This window comes from Mizuhopecten yessoensis, unplaced genomic scaffold, assembly GCF_002113885.1.
Source record: "Mizuhopecten yessoensis strain PY_sf001 unplaced genomic scaffold, ASM211388v2 scaffold7669, whole genome shotgun sequence".
NCBI classification, from domain to species: domain Eukaryota; kingdom Metazoa; phylum Mollusca; class Bivalvia; order Pectinida; family Pectinidae; genus Mizuhopecten; species Mizuhopecten yessoensis.
In genome coordinates, this window is record NW_018407163.1 from 1,076,415 (window position 1) to 1,095,012 (window position 18,598).

The following is an 18,598-nucleotide window of genomic DNA, read 5'->3' on the forward strand; positions in this document are numbered from 1 at the left end:
ACAATATTAAAAAGGGTGGCATGTAAGGGTGGGTTTTTCAATAAGGCAAATTTGGTATAAATTTCTAAAAAGATGCTGCCACAAAATGGCGCCGTTGAAAATTTTCTTAAATATGAAGAAAGAGGCCTACAGCCAATCAGATTGTAGCGTGGGATGTCAGCCAATCAGAAACCTCAAAACAATGGAGGCACCAAGAAGGGGGGGAGCGGCACCCTAAGGGGGCTATGTTTGTAGCAACCTTTTAACAATACTTGTCAAACAGTCTAATGCAGGGTTTATGTGTCGCGACATAAAATCAGCTATATATATAACTTGCATTTATGCCTACTCCACATAAAACTCAACACATGTATAGAATTGAATAAGGCCATCATAAGATGACAATTTATTATAATGACATAATGACACAAACTATGAAAATGATGTTTACTGTCAATTTACATCCTTAGGTGGGGATTCGACAGAATTACGCCACACCAACACACATATATATAAATCACAAACAAACAATATTAAAAAGGGTGGCATGTAAGGGTGGGTTTTTCAATAAGGCAAATTTGGTATAAATTTCTAAAAAGATGCTGCCACAAAATGGCGCCGTTGAAAATTTTCTTAAATATGAAGAAAGAGGCCTACAGCCAATCAGATTGTAGCGTGGGATGTCAGCCAATCAGAAACCTCAAAACAATGGAGGCACCAAGAAGGGGGGGAGCGGCACCCTAAGGGGGCTATGTTTGTAGCAACCTTTTAACAAAACTTGTCAAACAGTCTAATGCAGGGTTTATGTGTCGCGACATAAAATCAGCTATGTATATAACTTGCATATAGTGTATACCTTCCCCTGGATACAATGTTGATGGCTATAATACTCTTTACCTTTGTATAGACACATTTTCTATGTCTGTCCTTAGCTACATTCTATACCTTCCCTCCAATACCACACCCTCTGACATAAACCAAAACAACACCAAAATAATAATTCTATTATTTATTGTATTTGTATGGAGCGCATAATCGCCGTCAGGATATACACATTAAACTCGCTCAAATTTATCACATTTCCGTACCTACATCATGAATTCACTTAAAACCATTCCATCAATTCATTACGAAATTCGAAAAATTCTTATAAGGAAGGTGTACATTTCTCAATGAAAAACAAAAACCATGTGTACTACCCGACAGTCACATACCTCACACCCAGCACGTGCGATACCTGACTTCAACGCCCTCTATCAGAAGGTATGACACTGAAGGGAAAACAATTTTCGGCTGATTCTGTTCCATCAAACCCCCGAAAATTATATATATCACCCAGGTCATAGCTGTGTTTATATTTAATGCACCTTACCCCGGATACTATTTTGATGACTCGCGTGAATACATCACCTATGTCTCATGTATTCCATATACCTCTCGTCAGATACTCTTTGAATGGTTATCACATATATATCCCCTAAATATATTTGCTATACTGTCATCTGAATACTGTTCGAAACCTATCGTACATGTGTCCACCAGAATTTATTCTAAAACACACATGCAGATACCCCCTCCTAAACCACCTCGCCCAGGAATGCTGTTATAAGCTGAATATAAAAAATATGTTTTTAAACTGAGCTTTCACATTTGTTAAAAATGTGTATAAGGTGCACGTCGATTAAAATTCTGGTATAGCATAATGGATATATATAAGCATGACTGTAATATCATGTACTTTTTGAAACTTATATACGTGATCAGACATCAATTTTCAGATTACATTGCATATTAACCAGAGAGTTACATAAAAAGAGGAGGTGTATTCTGACGGTTTCAGCAGTCACAACCTAGATCAAGCTGTAGTTGTGGCCGCCTGCTGGTCTATGTTCTGCTCTGAATTCAGTCGTGTATTATGTCATGTTGGTACACCATCCTTGTAAATTAGATACTTCAATCATGTATTTACTATTCCTCAGAAAAGGGAGTGAATATTTTAGGTGTTAGTTATATAAAATAGATGTCAAAGCGAAGTGTGAATTGTAAATTCAGTAAGCACTAATCCAAGAGAAGAGTTGCATTGTTGTGAATTTGTCCAGAGCATGAAATTGTTTCTTATTGTTTGAAAATTAGAATGGAAGATGCTATAAATGTTATGATGGAAAAACAAAATATGTTAAAAATTAACATTTAAAAGTGTTGATAAACTGATTGATATTTGTTATTTCATTATCAACATGGACTTAGATATCTAATCTAATTTCTTGATTATCAATAAAGACATATTTGAAATCAAAACTCTTTTTGGTATGTGCAATTGAAAAGATGTCTACTTTATGTAAGTTAATCAATGATCAAACAGGATGAAATTTGTCTGACATCACATGCATATAACATGATATATATATATGTATAGGATCACTTAAAAATGGTAAATAGAGGTGTAATGGGACAAAGTTTCAACTGTACATTGTAAGAAAGGTTTGGCATTATGTCACAGCCACCCACATCAACATGACCTGGGAAGGTTGACCTTGACGTTGCTGTTGGATAACTCTGGCTCTACCTTCATGTTGAAGCAGCCATGCTACATATACCGGTAAATGTGGCTTTTACTCACTATTTTGGGGCATGGCTTTTTACTGATTTTTGTCACAATACATCATCTAAAACACCATTTCAGTTTATTTACTTAGAGTTACTGTTAGTTTCAAGTACAGGACCTCTATGGGTCCTCTCCACTAGACTCGATAGTTGCATGTATCGCAGCTGAACTAGAGGTCCGCTTTCAATCGATGCTCTAATTAATGATGTTTCCTATTTTCAATCTGGAAAAAAAACTAATTCAAAGATAGTTTTTTTACTAGGACGTACCATTTCGTTTATCGCTATTGAACTACTTGAACCCAAGTTGTTCCTTTATGAAATAAGGTCAGACCTTATAGTTATCTATTGCTGCTTTCAGGCGAGCCTTGACAAAGCATTGCAAGGCCTATATATAAACATGTGCAATTCCGCCAGGATTTGTCCCCGAAATTGTTAAATTTACAAACAGACAAAGTGGTTGTTCCACATAAACGAACGAGTCCTGGTGTGTACACTTGTACAGGTTATGGTAAAGGATGTATATTGTATATATATACATGTGGTGTCAAAGCCTCCTTATTAGCTTTGGTTGAAAGGAATTGGTAGAGCAGAAGCCTGGGAAGTCTGGGGTTACTGGTTCTATCCCCTTTGAAAGTATATATATTTATATATTTTCACTTTCTTCATATGACATAAGAACATTTGATCATCCCCCAAAAACAAATATCCTGATTTAGGATTCAATGATAAAACGAATAAAAAGATATTGTTTAATTTTGGCGAGTATATTACTGTGTCAGATTTAGAAGAGAGGCCGGAGTTAAGAAACTATCTTTTCATTGGCATTTATCTATTTTTGACTTATGTAAAGTGATTATAAGTTTATTGTGCAAACATTTTTTTTAGAATCTATAAAAAACATGTTATCACTTCTATATTACCACTAAAATAGTAATTTGGGGAAGCAAATGTAAGTTTGACATAGAACTTAGTACTATGTACGTTTTATCACGGACTTGGATAGCATAATTCCGTGGTTTTATGTATGCAAAAATGGTGTCGTGCAACCTGAAATTAGACGAGTTATCTCCTCTTGCGCAATCGAAGCTAACATAATTGCTAATATCTTATTTACTAGTCAATTAAATTGCTTGTAAGTATATAGTTAAATTCATGTACGCATAGGATAGACGAATTGGGTAAAATTACTGATCAATAATATCGCATAGAATTGAAATACCTGTACGGTGACACACAGTCGGTACAAAGGGAGAAGTCATTAAAAGCTTAACTCATTCATCAATAATTTCATATTTCATATCGTTCAAAATATTTATCGTGTGCTGAGCATTTTCAATTTTCCATAAAACGTTAAAGAATACTCATCATTGGTAATTTTATTATTTTAAGATATTTAAGAAAGAACGCTCTATGAATGAAAATAATGCTCCCTCTCAGGTGTGTTTCGCATTTGAAAACGAGGTCAGCAATACAAAACCAATAAGTCCAAAATGGCGGTGATCAACAGGTTCCTGTGTTGGAACCTCCGTACGTCTGTGCTGGTGGGCTATGGCTTTGTGATCGTGAGTAATATTTGGTGTTTCTTGATCAGTTGAAGTGAGGTCTACCTGTGTGCACCTGTTGATTACCATTCGTACCTACAGGTGCAAAATTTGCATGCTACTTCCTGAAACTTACCAGTGAGTCAGTGACGCCTTACTTGTAAACACACCGAGTGTAATAATATATTAAGATACAGGGTGTTAATATCAAATATTTAATTCATATATGTAAACAAAAGTCAAGGTTGCCTAATGTTCCAGTACAATCCATTAAATGGTATAACTCACAGGAACTTCAGAACCAGAGGATGTACTGTGTATGTTTGAACCCATCATAATAATCTGTTTTAATGTCAGTTAACATGTTTGTATGATGCTTGAGAGGGCCATATGGAAGATAAGTCTTGTACTAAATATGTAACCCTCCTTAAATAAAGATATTTGTGTTATCCTGATCAATACTTCCCAGTGCACAGGGGCACGCAACTACTATTAATATTGATCTTGTTTTAGGCTTTTAGTCAATGGTACGTTATATCCCATATAACGTACCCAGCGACTGAAATCCTAAAACAAGATCAATATAGTAGTTGGGTGCCTCTGTGAGCCGGGGCTTCCAATATATGGTATAGTCATGCAGGTTTAATAGTTTTAAACATATAAAATGATCATGATTGCAGCATAATATCATAATCTTAATGGGTTTTTTTAAGGAATATAACCAGTATTATTAAGGGGATTATACAAAACAACTGCATGTGCACTTCGCATAAATCTGTGAAGCTGGAAGGCGACTTTAATCCCATATGTTCAATTACCTATTGTAAAATCTGCCACACAGTTATTATTGCTATCTTCCTTCAAATATACGTATGCAGTTATAAGCATTTTCTACTGTTTCATCAGATATTAGATACATTTTAAATGTTACTTTGTGTTTAATGCTTTTTGAAGTACGTAGCAAGTATATATTATATTATCAGTGGATAAAGGCCTTGGGTTCTGCAACCTTTTTTACGTGATAACAATATATTATTCCCTTGTATACTCAAACTTCCTGATACAGTTATCTTTACATCATATGTGTGTCTGTGATGTACTACTATAACAGACAAAAGTTATATACATTTATATAAACAATGCATGAGCTACGCACAACTATATATTATATTATAAATATTATTGTACAACCTGTATCATATAAACCTTAATGACTAAGTATTATTTGATACTTGATATTTCCAGATAACAGGTGTGTTTTCCCTTGTGATGCGATTAATAGATCTGATTGCCACAGCAACAGATTTTGAGATCAGCCAAGGATTCCAGACACCATGGAGATCACATTTCTGGCAAGGTGAGACTGACTTTTATATTTAATATAGTTAATACACCCGACATGGGCCCTGGGTACGATTTTGGGGAAATTCATCGACTGAACTTACTAAGCAATTACCATATTTGATAAATTGAAAGGAATTGTATAAATAGATTATTATTCTATCACTTTGAAACTGTTAATTATTCTTTACAGAAATATATATATAAAAGTAGTAGTAGCTACAATTGCAACAGTTATATATGGTCACCTGATCCTGAGCTTATAATATACTTGGAGGCTAGCTTGTAGTCGGCGTAGTAACGTCCTGATGGTATGGTTATACTCAAAACATTAATTTCTAATCAATAAAATGTCACATCATAATCACAAGGCTAATATTCAATCATCAAATTTTAACTTATGTTATAAAACATACTATTTCTAATCAGGCACATACATAAAAATATATAAAAGTTCACATATGTGTCAAAGTTATCAGAACGTATTATGTATTGTTTTATGCATCAAAGCAAGGCATAACAGATATTTCCTAGTGAAGTGATGCTTAAAATTTGTACAAAATGATGTTGGTTTTTGTTGTTTATAGCGTTCCTGGCCAGTGATGTGGTACTGACGTTTGATTATGTGGTTATGATCCTCTTCAGTGCCTTCATGTTACTGCAAGTTAGAGAAAGGGTAAGTATTCATATATAAAATGTCTCGATACTATTCTGACAGCTGTCGTGACTGACTGCACATTTTAGCTAATAGTGAGTTGTCAGCTGTTTAGCATCAAGACACAAGTCATTTGGGCTTTGCTTATCAAAGGAAACAGATGTTTTCGAAAGTTTGCAAAATAGGCCTGAATTAGATACTGTTTGTGTTCAAAACTTAAAAAGAACTTATTATTCTACCAAAGTGACTAATCTCATTTCGTGTATATTGATTTAAAATATATTTAGCATATAGTGAACTAAAATAAATTGCGTAAGTACAAAATATCCCCAGTGATAAACCATGCTAAAACAGTTGAGTGTTTGTATATTGCTGTTAATACAGTATCTGATTAGTTAACTATACTAGCGGAAAAAAGAAACTGTGCATGCAGAGAATTGTTATAGAACATGTATTACCAACTGTATATACATGTAAATTCACACACATGGCTGAGTATGACACATACACACTATCCGTGTGTCATTGACAGTTTTCCGGTGCAGTTTGCTCTCTATAGGTGTTGACCAGTTTGCAAATTTTTTCATCCAGCCATCCAATTCGACAATGAAAGTTTATTTTTCAACTGTTGGGTCACTCTGTTGAGACCAGTGCACAGTAAAAACAGCATTATAACATTTTAATTTGTGATTAATGCTATGCCGAGGCTCAATGAAAATGACCGCCTCCGGATTATTGGTACGGGCCAAGCCGTTGTCTCAACACGTTTTCATGACCATCGAAACACAATCCGGGATTTGTGGAGACGACATCAACAGTTTGGCCACGCCGACGATTGACCTCGTGCAGGACGTCCACGTGTGACGTCACGTCAACACATCAACCATATTCAGCTTGTCCATTTGAGAAATCGCTTCTAAACGGCAAGTTTGACTGCATGGACAATCCCTATGTTGCTACCAATAAGCCTGAGAACTGTACGGAACCGATTGCGTGAATGAGCTATCCGTCCGCGACGTCCTGCAATCCGCCCAGTTCTTCAGCCACGTCATCGTGTAGCACGTCTGGACTGGTGCAGAAGGCATCTGTGATTTACTCGACGGGATTGGGCAGGCATTTTGTTTACGGACGAGTCGCGAGTCCACCTTGATAGTAGTAACGGCCATTCCAGAGTGTATCGTCGTGTTGGATAACGTTTCTGTGACGCGTGTGGTACAACGACGTCTTTCGGCGGATGCAGCTTTATGATTTCGGGCGGCATCAGCCAACAGGAGAACGCCTCTGGTGGTTGGTAACAGGAATTTGAACGCGCTACGTTACCGTGACGAGATCCTCCGGACCCACGTCGTGCCATTTGTGCAAGGGCAGCAACGTCACATTACGCTACAGCAGGACAACGCCAATCACACAAAGCTCGTGTCGCTATGGACTTTCTGGCGCAGCAGAACGTTTACGTGTTGCCCGGGCCTGCTGTATCCCCCGATCTGTCGCCCATTGAACACGTCTTGGATAAAATGGAGCGCAGATTACGGGCATTACCTAATCAACCAGTGACTTTGGCTGCAGCGTTGGTTCAGATCTGGAATGCCATCCCACAAGCATTCTTGAGCCGTCTGATAGGCTTCATGCGTCGACGTTGCCAGGCTTGCATTCAGGCAAACGGTGGACATACGAGGTATTAATTTTGTGAACTCAGTATTAACCCCTGCTGTGTTTACGTCACTACTGAGCGGAACTTATTGATTCCATAATGTGGAAAATGGAATGCAACTGTTAATAAATAACAAATAAATGGTCCATGAAAACCTTGTTGTTCTAAGTCATACACATTTATTTTTATAACACATTTTAGGCATGCACAGTTTCTATTTTCCGCTAGTATATATAAGGCAGGAGTTTGTTAGTTGGTAACTTTATTTGCTCTGTTTGTTTTTACAGCATTTTGTGATGTACATGAGTGCTCATCGGCGGTACATCATCATTTTCTTCATCTACCAGTTCGTAGAAATCGCCTTCTCAATTTTCGAATTTTCATACTACGGACTGAACACCTTCGTAAGTTATTCCATTTGTCATGATGATATAGAAAATTACTACTATATACGCTGCAGTTTCATCTTTTGTGATGAGTGCAATTTTTTCCTAGCAGTAAATATCATTACGAATACTTGAATGAATTGCACTGTGAATGATAAAATCAACACTGACTTACAATGTATATGTATTTTTTACTGCTGAAGGTGAATATTTGATTGGGTAAACAATTCCTGATATATAGTACTTCTACAAAGAGGCACCATAATTGAACTACTTTATGTAATAAATGTACATAATTGACAAAAAATGCAATCTTATGGATGTTTAATTACACATAATGGACTCATCCAAATCAATGCATGGTAGAGTCTTCTAAAGTTACATAGAGTTGAGAGGGTTACTAATTGTCTTATTTATTTTTGGGTTAGTTTAGATTAGTTTATATGTGCTGTATTTTATCAACAAAGACAAGGGTCTTTCCTGGGTATTAATTTAAAAGATGAATCCTGAAAACATCATATTTTCTTTCCAAATCGTATTCCCAAATACTCTAGATTTAGGTACATGTATTTAATTTTCTAGGTTTAAGTATTTAATGATATATTCTGTCATGATTGGTCTGTGTGTGTACCATGAAATTGATTAAGATTTGTGTTTATTTACCCCAACAGAGACTGAAGTACGTGGTATTAAGATTTGTGTTTATTTACCCCAACAGAGACTGAAGTACGTGGTATTAAGATTTGTGTTTATTTACCCCAACAGAGACTGAAGTACGTGGTATTAAGATTTGTGTTTATTTACCCCAACAGAGACTGAAGTACGTGGTATTAAGATTTGTGTTTATTTACCCCAACAGAGACTGAAGTACGTGGTATTAAGATTTGTGTTTATTTACCCCAACAGAGACTGAAGTACGTGGTATTAAGATTTGTGTTTATTTACCCCAACAGAGACTGAAGTACGTGGTATTAAGATTTGTGTTTATTTACCCCAACAGAGACTGAAGTACGTGGTATTAAGATTTGTGTTTATTTACCCCAACAGAGACTGAAGTACGTGGTATTAAGATTTGTGTTTATTTACCCCAACAGAGACTGAAGTACGTGGTATTAAGATTTGTGTTTATTTACCCCAACAGAGACTGAAGTACGTGGTATTAAGATTTGTGTTTATTTACCCCAACAGAGACTGAAGTACGTGGTATTAAGATTTGTGTTTATTTACCCCAACAGAGACTGAAGTACGTGGTATTAAGATTTGTGTTTATTTACCCCAACAGAGACTGAAGTACGTGGTATTAAGATTTGTGTTTATTTACCCCAACAGAGACTGAAGTACGTGGTATTAAGATTTGTGTTTATTTACCCCAACAGAGACTGAAGTACGTGGTATTAAGATTTGTGTTTATTTACCCCAACAGAGACTGAAGTACGTGGTATTAAGATTTGTGTTTATTTACCCCAACAGAGACTGAAGTACGTGGTATTAAGATTTGTGTTTATTTACCCCAACAGAGACTGAAGTACGTGGTATTAAGATTTGTGTTTATTTACCCCAACAGAGACTGAAGTACGTGGTATTAAGATTTGTGTTTATTTACCCCAACAGAGACTGAAGTACGTGGTATTAAGATTTGTGTTTATTTACCCCAACAGAGACTGAAGTACGTGGTATTAAGATTTGTGTTTATTTACCCCAACAGAGACTGAAGTACGTGGTATTAAGATTTGTGTTTATTTACCCCAACAGAGACTGAAGTACGTGGTATTAAGATTTGTGTTTATTTACCCCAACAGAGACTGAAGTACGTGGTATTAAGATTTGTGTTTATTTACCCCAACAGAGACTGAAGTACGTGGTATTAAGATTTGTGTTTATTTACCCCAACAGAGACTGAAGTACGTGGTATTAAGATTTGTGTTTATTTACCCCAACAGAGACTGAAGTACGTGGTATTAAGATTTGTGTTTATTTACCCCAACAGAGACTGAAGTACGTGGTATTAAGATTTGTGTTTATTTACCCCAACAGAGACTGAAGTACGTGGTATTAAGATTTGTGTTTATTTACCCCAACAGAGACTGAAGTACGTGGTATTAAGATTTGTGTTTATTTACCCCAACAGAGACTGAAGTACGTGGTATTAAGATTTGTGTTTATTTACCCCAACAGAGACTGAAGTACGTGGTATTAAGATTTGTGTTTATTTACCCCAACAGAGACTGAAGTACGTGGTATTAAGATTTGTGTTTATTTACCCCAACAGAGACTGAAGTACGTGGTATTAAGATTTGTGTTTATTTACCCCAACAGAGACTGAAGTACGTGGTATTAAGATTTGTGTTTATTTACCCCAACAGAGACTGAAGTACGTGGTATTAAGATTTGTGTTTATTTACCCCAACAGAGACTGAAGTACGTGGTATTAAGATTTGTGTTTATTTACCCCAACAGAGACTGAAGTACGTGGTATTAAGATTTGTGTTTATTTACCCCAACAGAGACTGAAGTACGTGGTATTAAGATTTGTGTTTATTTACCCCAACAGAGACTGAAGTACGTGGTATTAAGATTTGTGTTTATTTACCCCAACAGAGACTGAAGTACGTGGTATTAAGATTTGTGTTTATTTACCCCAACAGAGACTGAAGTACGTGGTATTAAGATTTGTGTTTATTTACCCCAACAGAGACTGAAGTACGTGGTATTAAGATTTGTGTTTATTTACCCCAACAGAGACTGAAGTACGTGGTATTAAGATTTGTGTTTATTTACCCCAACAGAGACTGAAGTACGTGGTATTAAGATTTGTGTTTATTTACCCCAACAGAGACTGAAGTACGTGGTATTAAGATTTGTGTTTATTTACCCCAACAGAGACTGAAGTACGTGGTATTAAGATTTGTGTTTATTTACCCCAACAGAGACTGAAGTACGTGGTATTAAGATTTGTGTTTATTTACCCCAACAGAGACTGAAGTACGTGGTATTAAGATTTGTGTTTATTTACCCCAACAGAGACTGAAGTACGTGGTATTAAGATTTGTGTTTATTTACCCCAACAGAGACTGAAGTACGTGGTATTAAGATTTGTGTTTATTTACCCCAACAGAGACTGAAGTACGTGGTATTAAGATTTGTGTTTATTTACCCCAACAGAGACTGAAGTACGTGGTATTAAGATTTGTGTTTATTTACCCCAACAGAGACTGAAGTACGTGGTATTAAGATTTGTGTTTATTTACCCCAACAGAGACTGAAGTACGTGGTATTAAGATTTGTGTTTATTTACCCCAACAGAGACTGAAGTACGTGGTATTAAGATTTGTGTTTATTTACCCCAACAGAGACTGAAGTACGTGGTATTAAGATTTGTGTTTATTTACCCCAACAGAGACTGAAGTACGTGGTATTAAGATTTGTGTTTATTTACCCCAACAGAGACTGAAGTACGTGGTATTAAGATTTGTGTTTATTTACCCCAACAGAGACTGAAGTACGTGGTATTAAGATTTGTGTTTATTTACCCCAACAGAGACTGAAGTACGTGGTATTAAGATTTGTGTTTATTTACCCCAACAGAGACTGAAGTACGTGGTATTAAGATTTGTGTTTATTTACCCCAACAGAGACTGAAGTACGTGGTATTAAGATTTGTGTTTATTTACCCCAACAGAGACTGAAGTACGTGGTATTAAGATTTGTGTTTATTTACCCCAACAGAGACTGAAGTACGTGGTATTAAGATTTGTGTTTATTTACCCCAACAGAGACTGAAGTACGTGGTATTAAGATTTGTGTTTATTTACCCCAACAGAGACTGAAGTACGTGGTATTAAGATTTGTGTTTATTTACCCCAACAGAGACTGAAGTACGTGGTATTAAGATTTGTGTTTATTTACCCCAACAGAGACTGAAGTACGTGGTATTAAGATTTGTGTTTATTTACCCCAACAGAGACTGAAGTACGTGGTATTAAGATTTGTGTTTATTTACCCCAACAGAGACTGAAGTACGTGGTATTAAGATTTGTGTTTATTTACCCCAACAGAGACTGAAGTACGTGGTATTAAGATTTGTGTTTATTTACCCCAACAGAGACTGAAGTACGTGGTATTAAGATTTGTGTTTATTTACCCCAACAGAGACTGAAGTACGTGGTATTAAGATTTGTGTTTATTTACCCCAACAGAGACTGAAGTACGTGGTATTAAGATTTGTGTTTATTTACCCCAACAGAGACTGAAGTACGTGGTATTAAGATTTGTGTTTATTTACCCCAACAGAGACTGAAGTACGTGGTATTAAGATTTGTGTTTATTTACCCCAACAGAGACTGAAGTACGTGGTATTAAGATTTGTGTTTATTTACCCCAACAGAGACTGAAGTACGTGGTATTAAGATTTGTGTTTATTTACCCCAACAGAGACTGAAGTACGTGGTATTAAGATTTGTGTTTATTTACCCCAACAGAGACTGAAGTACGTGGTATTAAGATTTGTGTTTATTTACCCCAACAGAGACTGAAGTACGTGGTATTAAGATTTGTGTTTATTTACCCCAACAGAGACTGAAGTACGTGGTATTAAGATTTGTGTTTATTTACCCCAACAGAGACTGAAGTACGTGGTATTAAGATTTGTGTTTATTTACCCCAACAGAGACTGAAGTACGTGGTATTAAGATTTGTGTTTATTTACCCCAACAGAGACTGAAGTACGTGGTATTAAGATTTGTGTTTATTTACCCCAACAGAGACTGAAGTACGTGGTATTAAGATTTGTGTTTATTTACCCCAACAGAGACTGAAGTACGTGGTATTAAGATTTGTGTTTATTTACCCCAACAGAGACTGAAGTACGTGGTATTAAGATTTGTGTTTATTTACCCCAACAGAGACTGAAGTACGTGGTATTAAGATTTGTGTTTATTTACCCCAACAGAGACTGAAGTACGTGGTATTAAGATTTGTGTTTATTTACCCCAACAGAGACTGAAGTACGTGGTATTAAGATTTGTGTTTATTTACCCCAACAGAGACTGAAGTACGTGGTATTAAGATTTGTGTTTATTTACCCCAACAGAGACTGAAGTACGTGGTATTAAGATTTGTGTTTATTTACCCCAACAGAGACTGAAGTACGTGGTATTAAGATTTGTGTTTATTTACCCCAACAGAGACTGAAGTACGTGGTATTAAGATTTGTGTTTATTTACCCCAACAGAGACTGAAGTACGTGGTATTAAGATTTGTGTTTATTTACCCCAACAGAGACTGAAGTACGTGGTATTAAGATTTGTGTTTATTTACCCCAACAGAGACTGAAGTACGTGGTATTAAGATTTGTGTTTATTTACCCCAACAGAGACTGAAGTACGTGGTATTAAGATTTGTGTTTATTTACCCCAACAGAGACTGAAGTACGTGGTATTAAGATTTGTGTTTATTTACCCCAACAGAGACTGAAGTACGTGGTATTAAGATTTGTGTTTATTTACCCCAACAGAGACTGAAGTACGTGGTATTAAGATTTGTGTTTATTTACCCCAACAGAGACTGAAGTACGTGGTATTAAGATTTGTGTTTATTTACCCCAACAGAGACTGAAGTACGTGGTATTAAGATTTGTGTTTATTTACCCCAACAGAGACTGAAGTACGTGGTATTAAGATTTGTGTTTATTTACCCCAACAGAGACTGAAGTACGTGGTATTAAGATTTGTGTTTATTTACCCCAACAGAGACTGAAGTACGTGGTATTAAGATTTGTGTTTATTTACCCCAACAGAGACTGAAGTACGTGGTATTAAGATTTGTGTTTATTTACCCCAACAGAGACTGAAGTACGTGGTATTAAGATTTGTGTTTATTTACCCCAACAGAGACTGAAGTACGTGGTATTAAGATTTGTGTTTATTTACCCCAACAGAGACTGAAGTACGTGGTATTAAGATTTGTGTTTATTTACCCCAACAGAGACTGAAGTACGTGGTATTAAGATTTGTGTTTATTTACCCCAACAGAGACTGAAGTACGTGGTATTAAGATTTGTGTTTATTTACCCCAACAGAGACTGAAGTACGTGGTATTAAGATTTGTGTTTATTTACCCCAACAGAGACTGAAGTACGTGGTATTAAGATTTGTGTTTATTTACCCCAACAGAGACTGAAGTACGTGGTATTAAGATTTGTGTTTATTTACCCCAACAGAGACTGAAGTACGTGGTATTAAGATTTGTGTTTATTTACCCCAACAGAGACTGAAGTACGTGGTATTAAGATTTGTGTTTATTTACCCCAACAGAGACTGAAGTACGTGGTATTAAGATTTGTGTTTATTTACCCCAACAGAGACTGAAGTACGTGGTATTAAGATTTGTGTTTATTTACCCCAACAGAGACTGAAGTACGTGGTATTAAGATTTGTGTTTATTTTCCCCAACAGAGGCTGAAGTACGTGGTGTGGACATGGCTGTTCTGGATGTTCAGGACATTTGTAAATGTAAGTAAATAAAGAGGTTGTGAAAAACCCAATTATGTAAACATTCAGAAAGTTTTGATTACATTTTCAAATCGTGCACTTCATATAGATTAAAAATATGATTCCTGTTTTGAATTTAAAATGTTACCAGGGGTGAATTCAGGATTGTAGATCCTACAGTGTAGATACAGTGGGATATAGATGATCTTTGATTGACCACAGACTTGCAGAACACTGCAGCACGGCTGGTTACTCATACTCAAAATTATCCATTGCACCGGTTACCTGTACGATACAGGTCGCAGTACAAAATTTCAGTGTAAAAACAAGGCACTGAATGGAACAGCTCCCCAGTACCTACAGAAGCTTGTTACCTTGTATCAAATGTCACGTTCACTGCGGTCGGAGTCAGAATCATTGTTGTGTGTCCCAAAACTCGTTGTACTGTGACCTATGGAAGGCGGTGCTTTGAGAGGGTTTCGACCACGTTGTGGAATAGCTCACCATCTGCTATTAGAAAGTCAAATACCCTGGCCAATTTTTGCACGGCACTAAATAAAATTAAGTGTCTGACACAAAAATCCTGAATTATATGATATTAACAGATATCATTAAAATTTGCAAACCATGAGGTTGGTTTGAATACTCCTGCTGCAGATTTGGACTACTAAGCCAAACAGAAATGTAGCTCTTTAAAAATCGACTTAGATGGTCTATGGAACCAAATTGCCAAATAGATAACTTCACATAGATCTATGGAGAATCACATAATGTGAATGCCTCCTAAGTATGTTATTTGAAGTTCTATATTACAGAACTTGTAACTCTTTACTGTTTATTAAAGAAAATTAACGTCTTCAGCTATAAATACTGAGATAAAATTTGTATATAATGCCAATTGCTAGTATCACATCTAAAAACTTAACTTGTGTTTGTTCTTTTTACAGGGAGTCTTTTTTGTTGTGCTGATTGCCAGAAAACAAGAGATGGGTGAACAGATGGATATGGAACTACGGTTCGCTGGAGAACGCAAACGACCTGGTTTTGGATATTAGAGACTTTCCATGCCAAATTTGTGTCTACTTATTTTGTATAATGCTAGATAACAGGATGTATTTAAGATTGTGCCAGTTTTATAAATGGAAAAACAGAAAGTATAGCTTCACACTATTAAGATCAAGACAATAAAGGGCTTGGCTTTATATTGTAACACCCTATATCTTCTATAGTACATCTACATTTAGATTTAGGTATATTGCATGCAACCTGAAGTCTTGCAGTTTTAACTTCCCGTATTAAGGATCACAAGAAGACAGCCCTTTAAAATAGCAGAATGTCAACTTTGTACTGAGATACATCAGCCTAGTTAGGGACAATCCCCTATGATGTGGTAAACTAATGCTCACATAGTGCTATGTAGGGAAGGCAAAGACAGACACTTAATTCATTCTGTGTGACATATAGCACAAGTCATAAAGATGCATTAGAAATGAAAATATTTGCAATACATTTGTCTTAAAAATCACATGTAAATAATCATCATAGATTTCAAGTCATAACTCATTATTGCATTTGTACATAAATTAACACAATTAATTTGCAGATTGTCAGTTAAGTAATAATTAAAGGACATGATTTAATCAGCTTAAAATGGTCAACTGAAAAGTTAGAGCTAACTGTACCAAATGAATCTCAAAATTGATACGCTGGTAGAAAAGTAATCTACAAATCCGTTACGATGACTACCATTTGTTTAGGTTGCTCTCTGTATGTTTAACATTTCAGTTCGAAATATATGTTCTGATCCCAGAAAGAAATTTAGTGATTACTAAACAATTTGAAATAAATGAGTGAAACATTGTATTGTTTAGTAAGCAAGTTTTTTCTCAATTCAGTCATTTTTATTTAATTTTATGAGAAATGATAATTGATTTTCATTAGCAGTTCATGTGAGGATAGAGCATCAGGTCCAGCAGTATTCTGACATTAGTTCATAGTTAAATCAGCAGACTTAGTTATATTAATTTCAATATTTCATTTGATAATGTGTACTTCATTCAGTTATTTTCCATTGATCAAGTATCTATCATCAAATGTGATTGTATATTACAAAGTCATGTAAATAAAATTGATGTATTTTTCTGTAAATATTAATGATAATTTTTTTAAACTGATTTTTATAATAAAGGAGAAATAAGAATACTTATTGTTGTTGAATTTCCTTTACCAAGTGTTTCTCAAAATATAAATATATGCAACATATAAATGTACATGTTTTGAAGAAATGTTAAATAAACCTGAATTATTTTCAGCCATCTTATAGATCATAAAAACTCTCCAACAAACAGATCAAATCATCTATCAATACAATTGTAAAACATGTATTGTGTTGTATATATGATTTAACAGTGCATACAGCTGAATCATGTTATGGCCAAGGGACCAAGTCCCTTAGGGTGGGGGCAGACCCCAAGGCTAATTCTAGAAGCATGTCTGTATCCAGCTTATCATGGTTATGGGATAGAGATGACAATCGTTTTAAAGTTATGACTCGTGGACTAAGTCTCCAGGCGTGGAACTGGACTGTTGGTCCTTGTATGTGTATTTGTCTTCATACTCAGCCATAAGCTTGGTAGCTCGACAAGTTACATGTTATGATCTAGGGACTAACCATATGGAATGTGGAAGACCCCAAAACAAAATTTGGTAGCATATCTGTTTTTAGCTCACCTGGTCCGAAGGACCAAGGTGAGCTTATGCCATATCGTGGCGTCCGTCGTCCTTCTGTACGTCAACAATTTCTTCAAACGACTTCTTCTTCCTAACCACTGATTGAAATTTAGCTAAATTTGAATGGAAGCATTCCTAGGTGGTGGGAAATCAAAATTTTACAAATGGTGGGCTGACTCCCTGAGGGGCGGGGCCAAAAGGGGTCAATTTGGCTATATTGCTATAAACAACTTCTCTAGAACAATGCACTTGATTTCCATCATATTTGGTTAAAAGCATTCATTGGAGGTGGAGATTCAAAATTGTACAAATGGAGGGGCTGAAAGGCAGGGCCAAAAATAGTTTATCACTTGGAACTTTTGAGAACCATATATACAATCACTGAGGTTAAAGAGATAAATGCACATATGCTTCCAGGATGGCCTTGGGGGTCAGGCCCCACCCTGGAGACTTAGTCCCTTGGCCATAACTTTGAATCATTTGAGATCCCCATCCCAAAACTAAATATAAAACTGCTAGGCATAAAGAGACAAACACAATTGTGATATTAGCATTGACCCTAGGTTCTGGCCACACCCCTAGGGACCTAGTTTCTGAGTCACAACTTGTAAACAGTTGAGATCCCAACCCTATAACCATATACACAATTGCTGAGTATAAAGAGACGAATGCACATATGCTTCCAGGATGGCCCCGAGGTCTGTCCCACCCTTGGAGACGAAACCCTGGGTCATAACTTTGAAACGGTTGAGTTCCCCACCCCAAAACTGTACATACAAATGCTGGGCATAAAGAGACGAATGCAGTCATGATATTAGAATTGACCCTGGGGTCTGGCCACAACCCCAGGGACCTAGTTTCTGAGTCACAACTTGGAAGAAGTGAGATCCCCACCCCATAACCACATTACATACAATTGCTAGGCAAAAGAAAAATCTAATACAGATATGCTACCCCTTGGATCTTCTTTGAAGAATATTTTGCCATGATTGCTTAGACATCCTGGTGAGCGATATAGGCTCTCTGGGCCTCTTGTTTTGTCTTTTGATGCATAGCAATTATTTTATTGTAAAAGGGTGCCGTGTTATAATAACCCTGGCCCCGCTCCTCAGCTCTTCTACCTTTTTGAACCCCCAACCACTTAAGAACCAATGATGGCTGCTATCCATCTCATAGATCTAGAGACATCACTACCACCTTTGGCTGCTTACAGACAAATT

The 18,598-nt window shown here is 36.3% G+C and overlaps 1 protein-coding gene across 1 annotated transcript; it reads left to right on the top strand.

The window, feature by feature from the left end:
* Window positions 1-4,029: 4,029 nt before the first annotated feature.
* Window positions 4,030-16,864, top strand: LOC110454110. The gene is made up of 6 exons (XM_021503477.1): window positions 4,030-4,148; window positions 5,373-5,484; window positions 6,056-6,144; window positions 8,062-8,178; window positions 14,613-14,669; window positions 15,596-16,864. Exons 1-6 carry the CDS (start codon window positions 4,077-4,079, stop codon window positions 15,701-15,703), a joined length of 555 nt encoding a protein of 184 aa, XP_021359152.1. The 5' UTR covers window positions 4,030-4,076; the 3' UTR covers window positions 15,704-16,864.
* The last annotated feature ends 1,734 nt before the right edge of the window (window positions 16,865-18,598 follow it).

Bases quoted from the DNA above. Each gene is read 5' to 3' on its own strand.
- LOC110454110 (XM_021503477.1), top strand. From the start codon at position 4,077: ATGGCGGTGATCAACAGGTTCCTGTGTTGGAACCTCCGTACGTCTGTG. The intron at 5,485-6,055 runs GTGAGACTGACT...TGTTGTTTATAG, and splicing joins GAGATCACATTTCTGGCAAG to CGTTCCTGGCCAGTGATGTG. The intron at 14,670-15,595 runs GTAAGTAAATAA...TTCTTTTTACAG, and splicing joins TGTTCAGGACATTTGTAAAT to GGAGTCTTTTTTGTTGTGCT.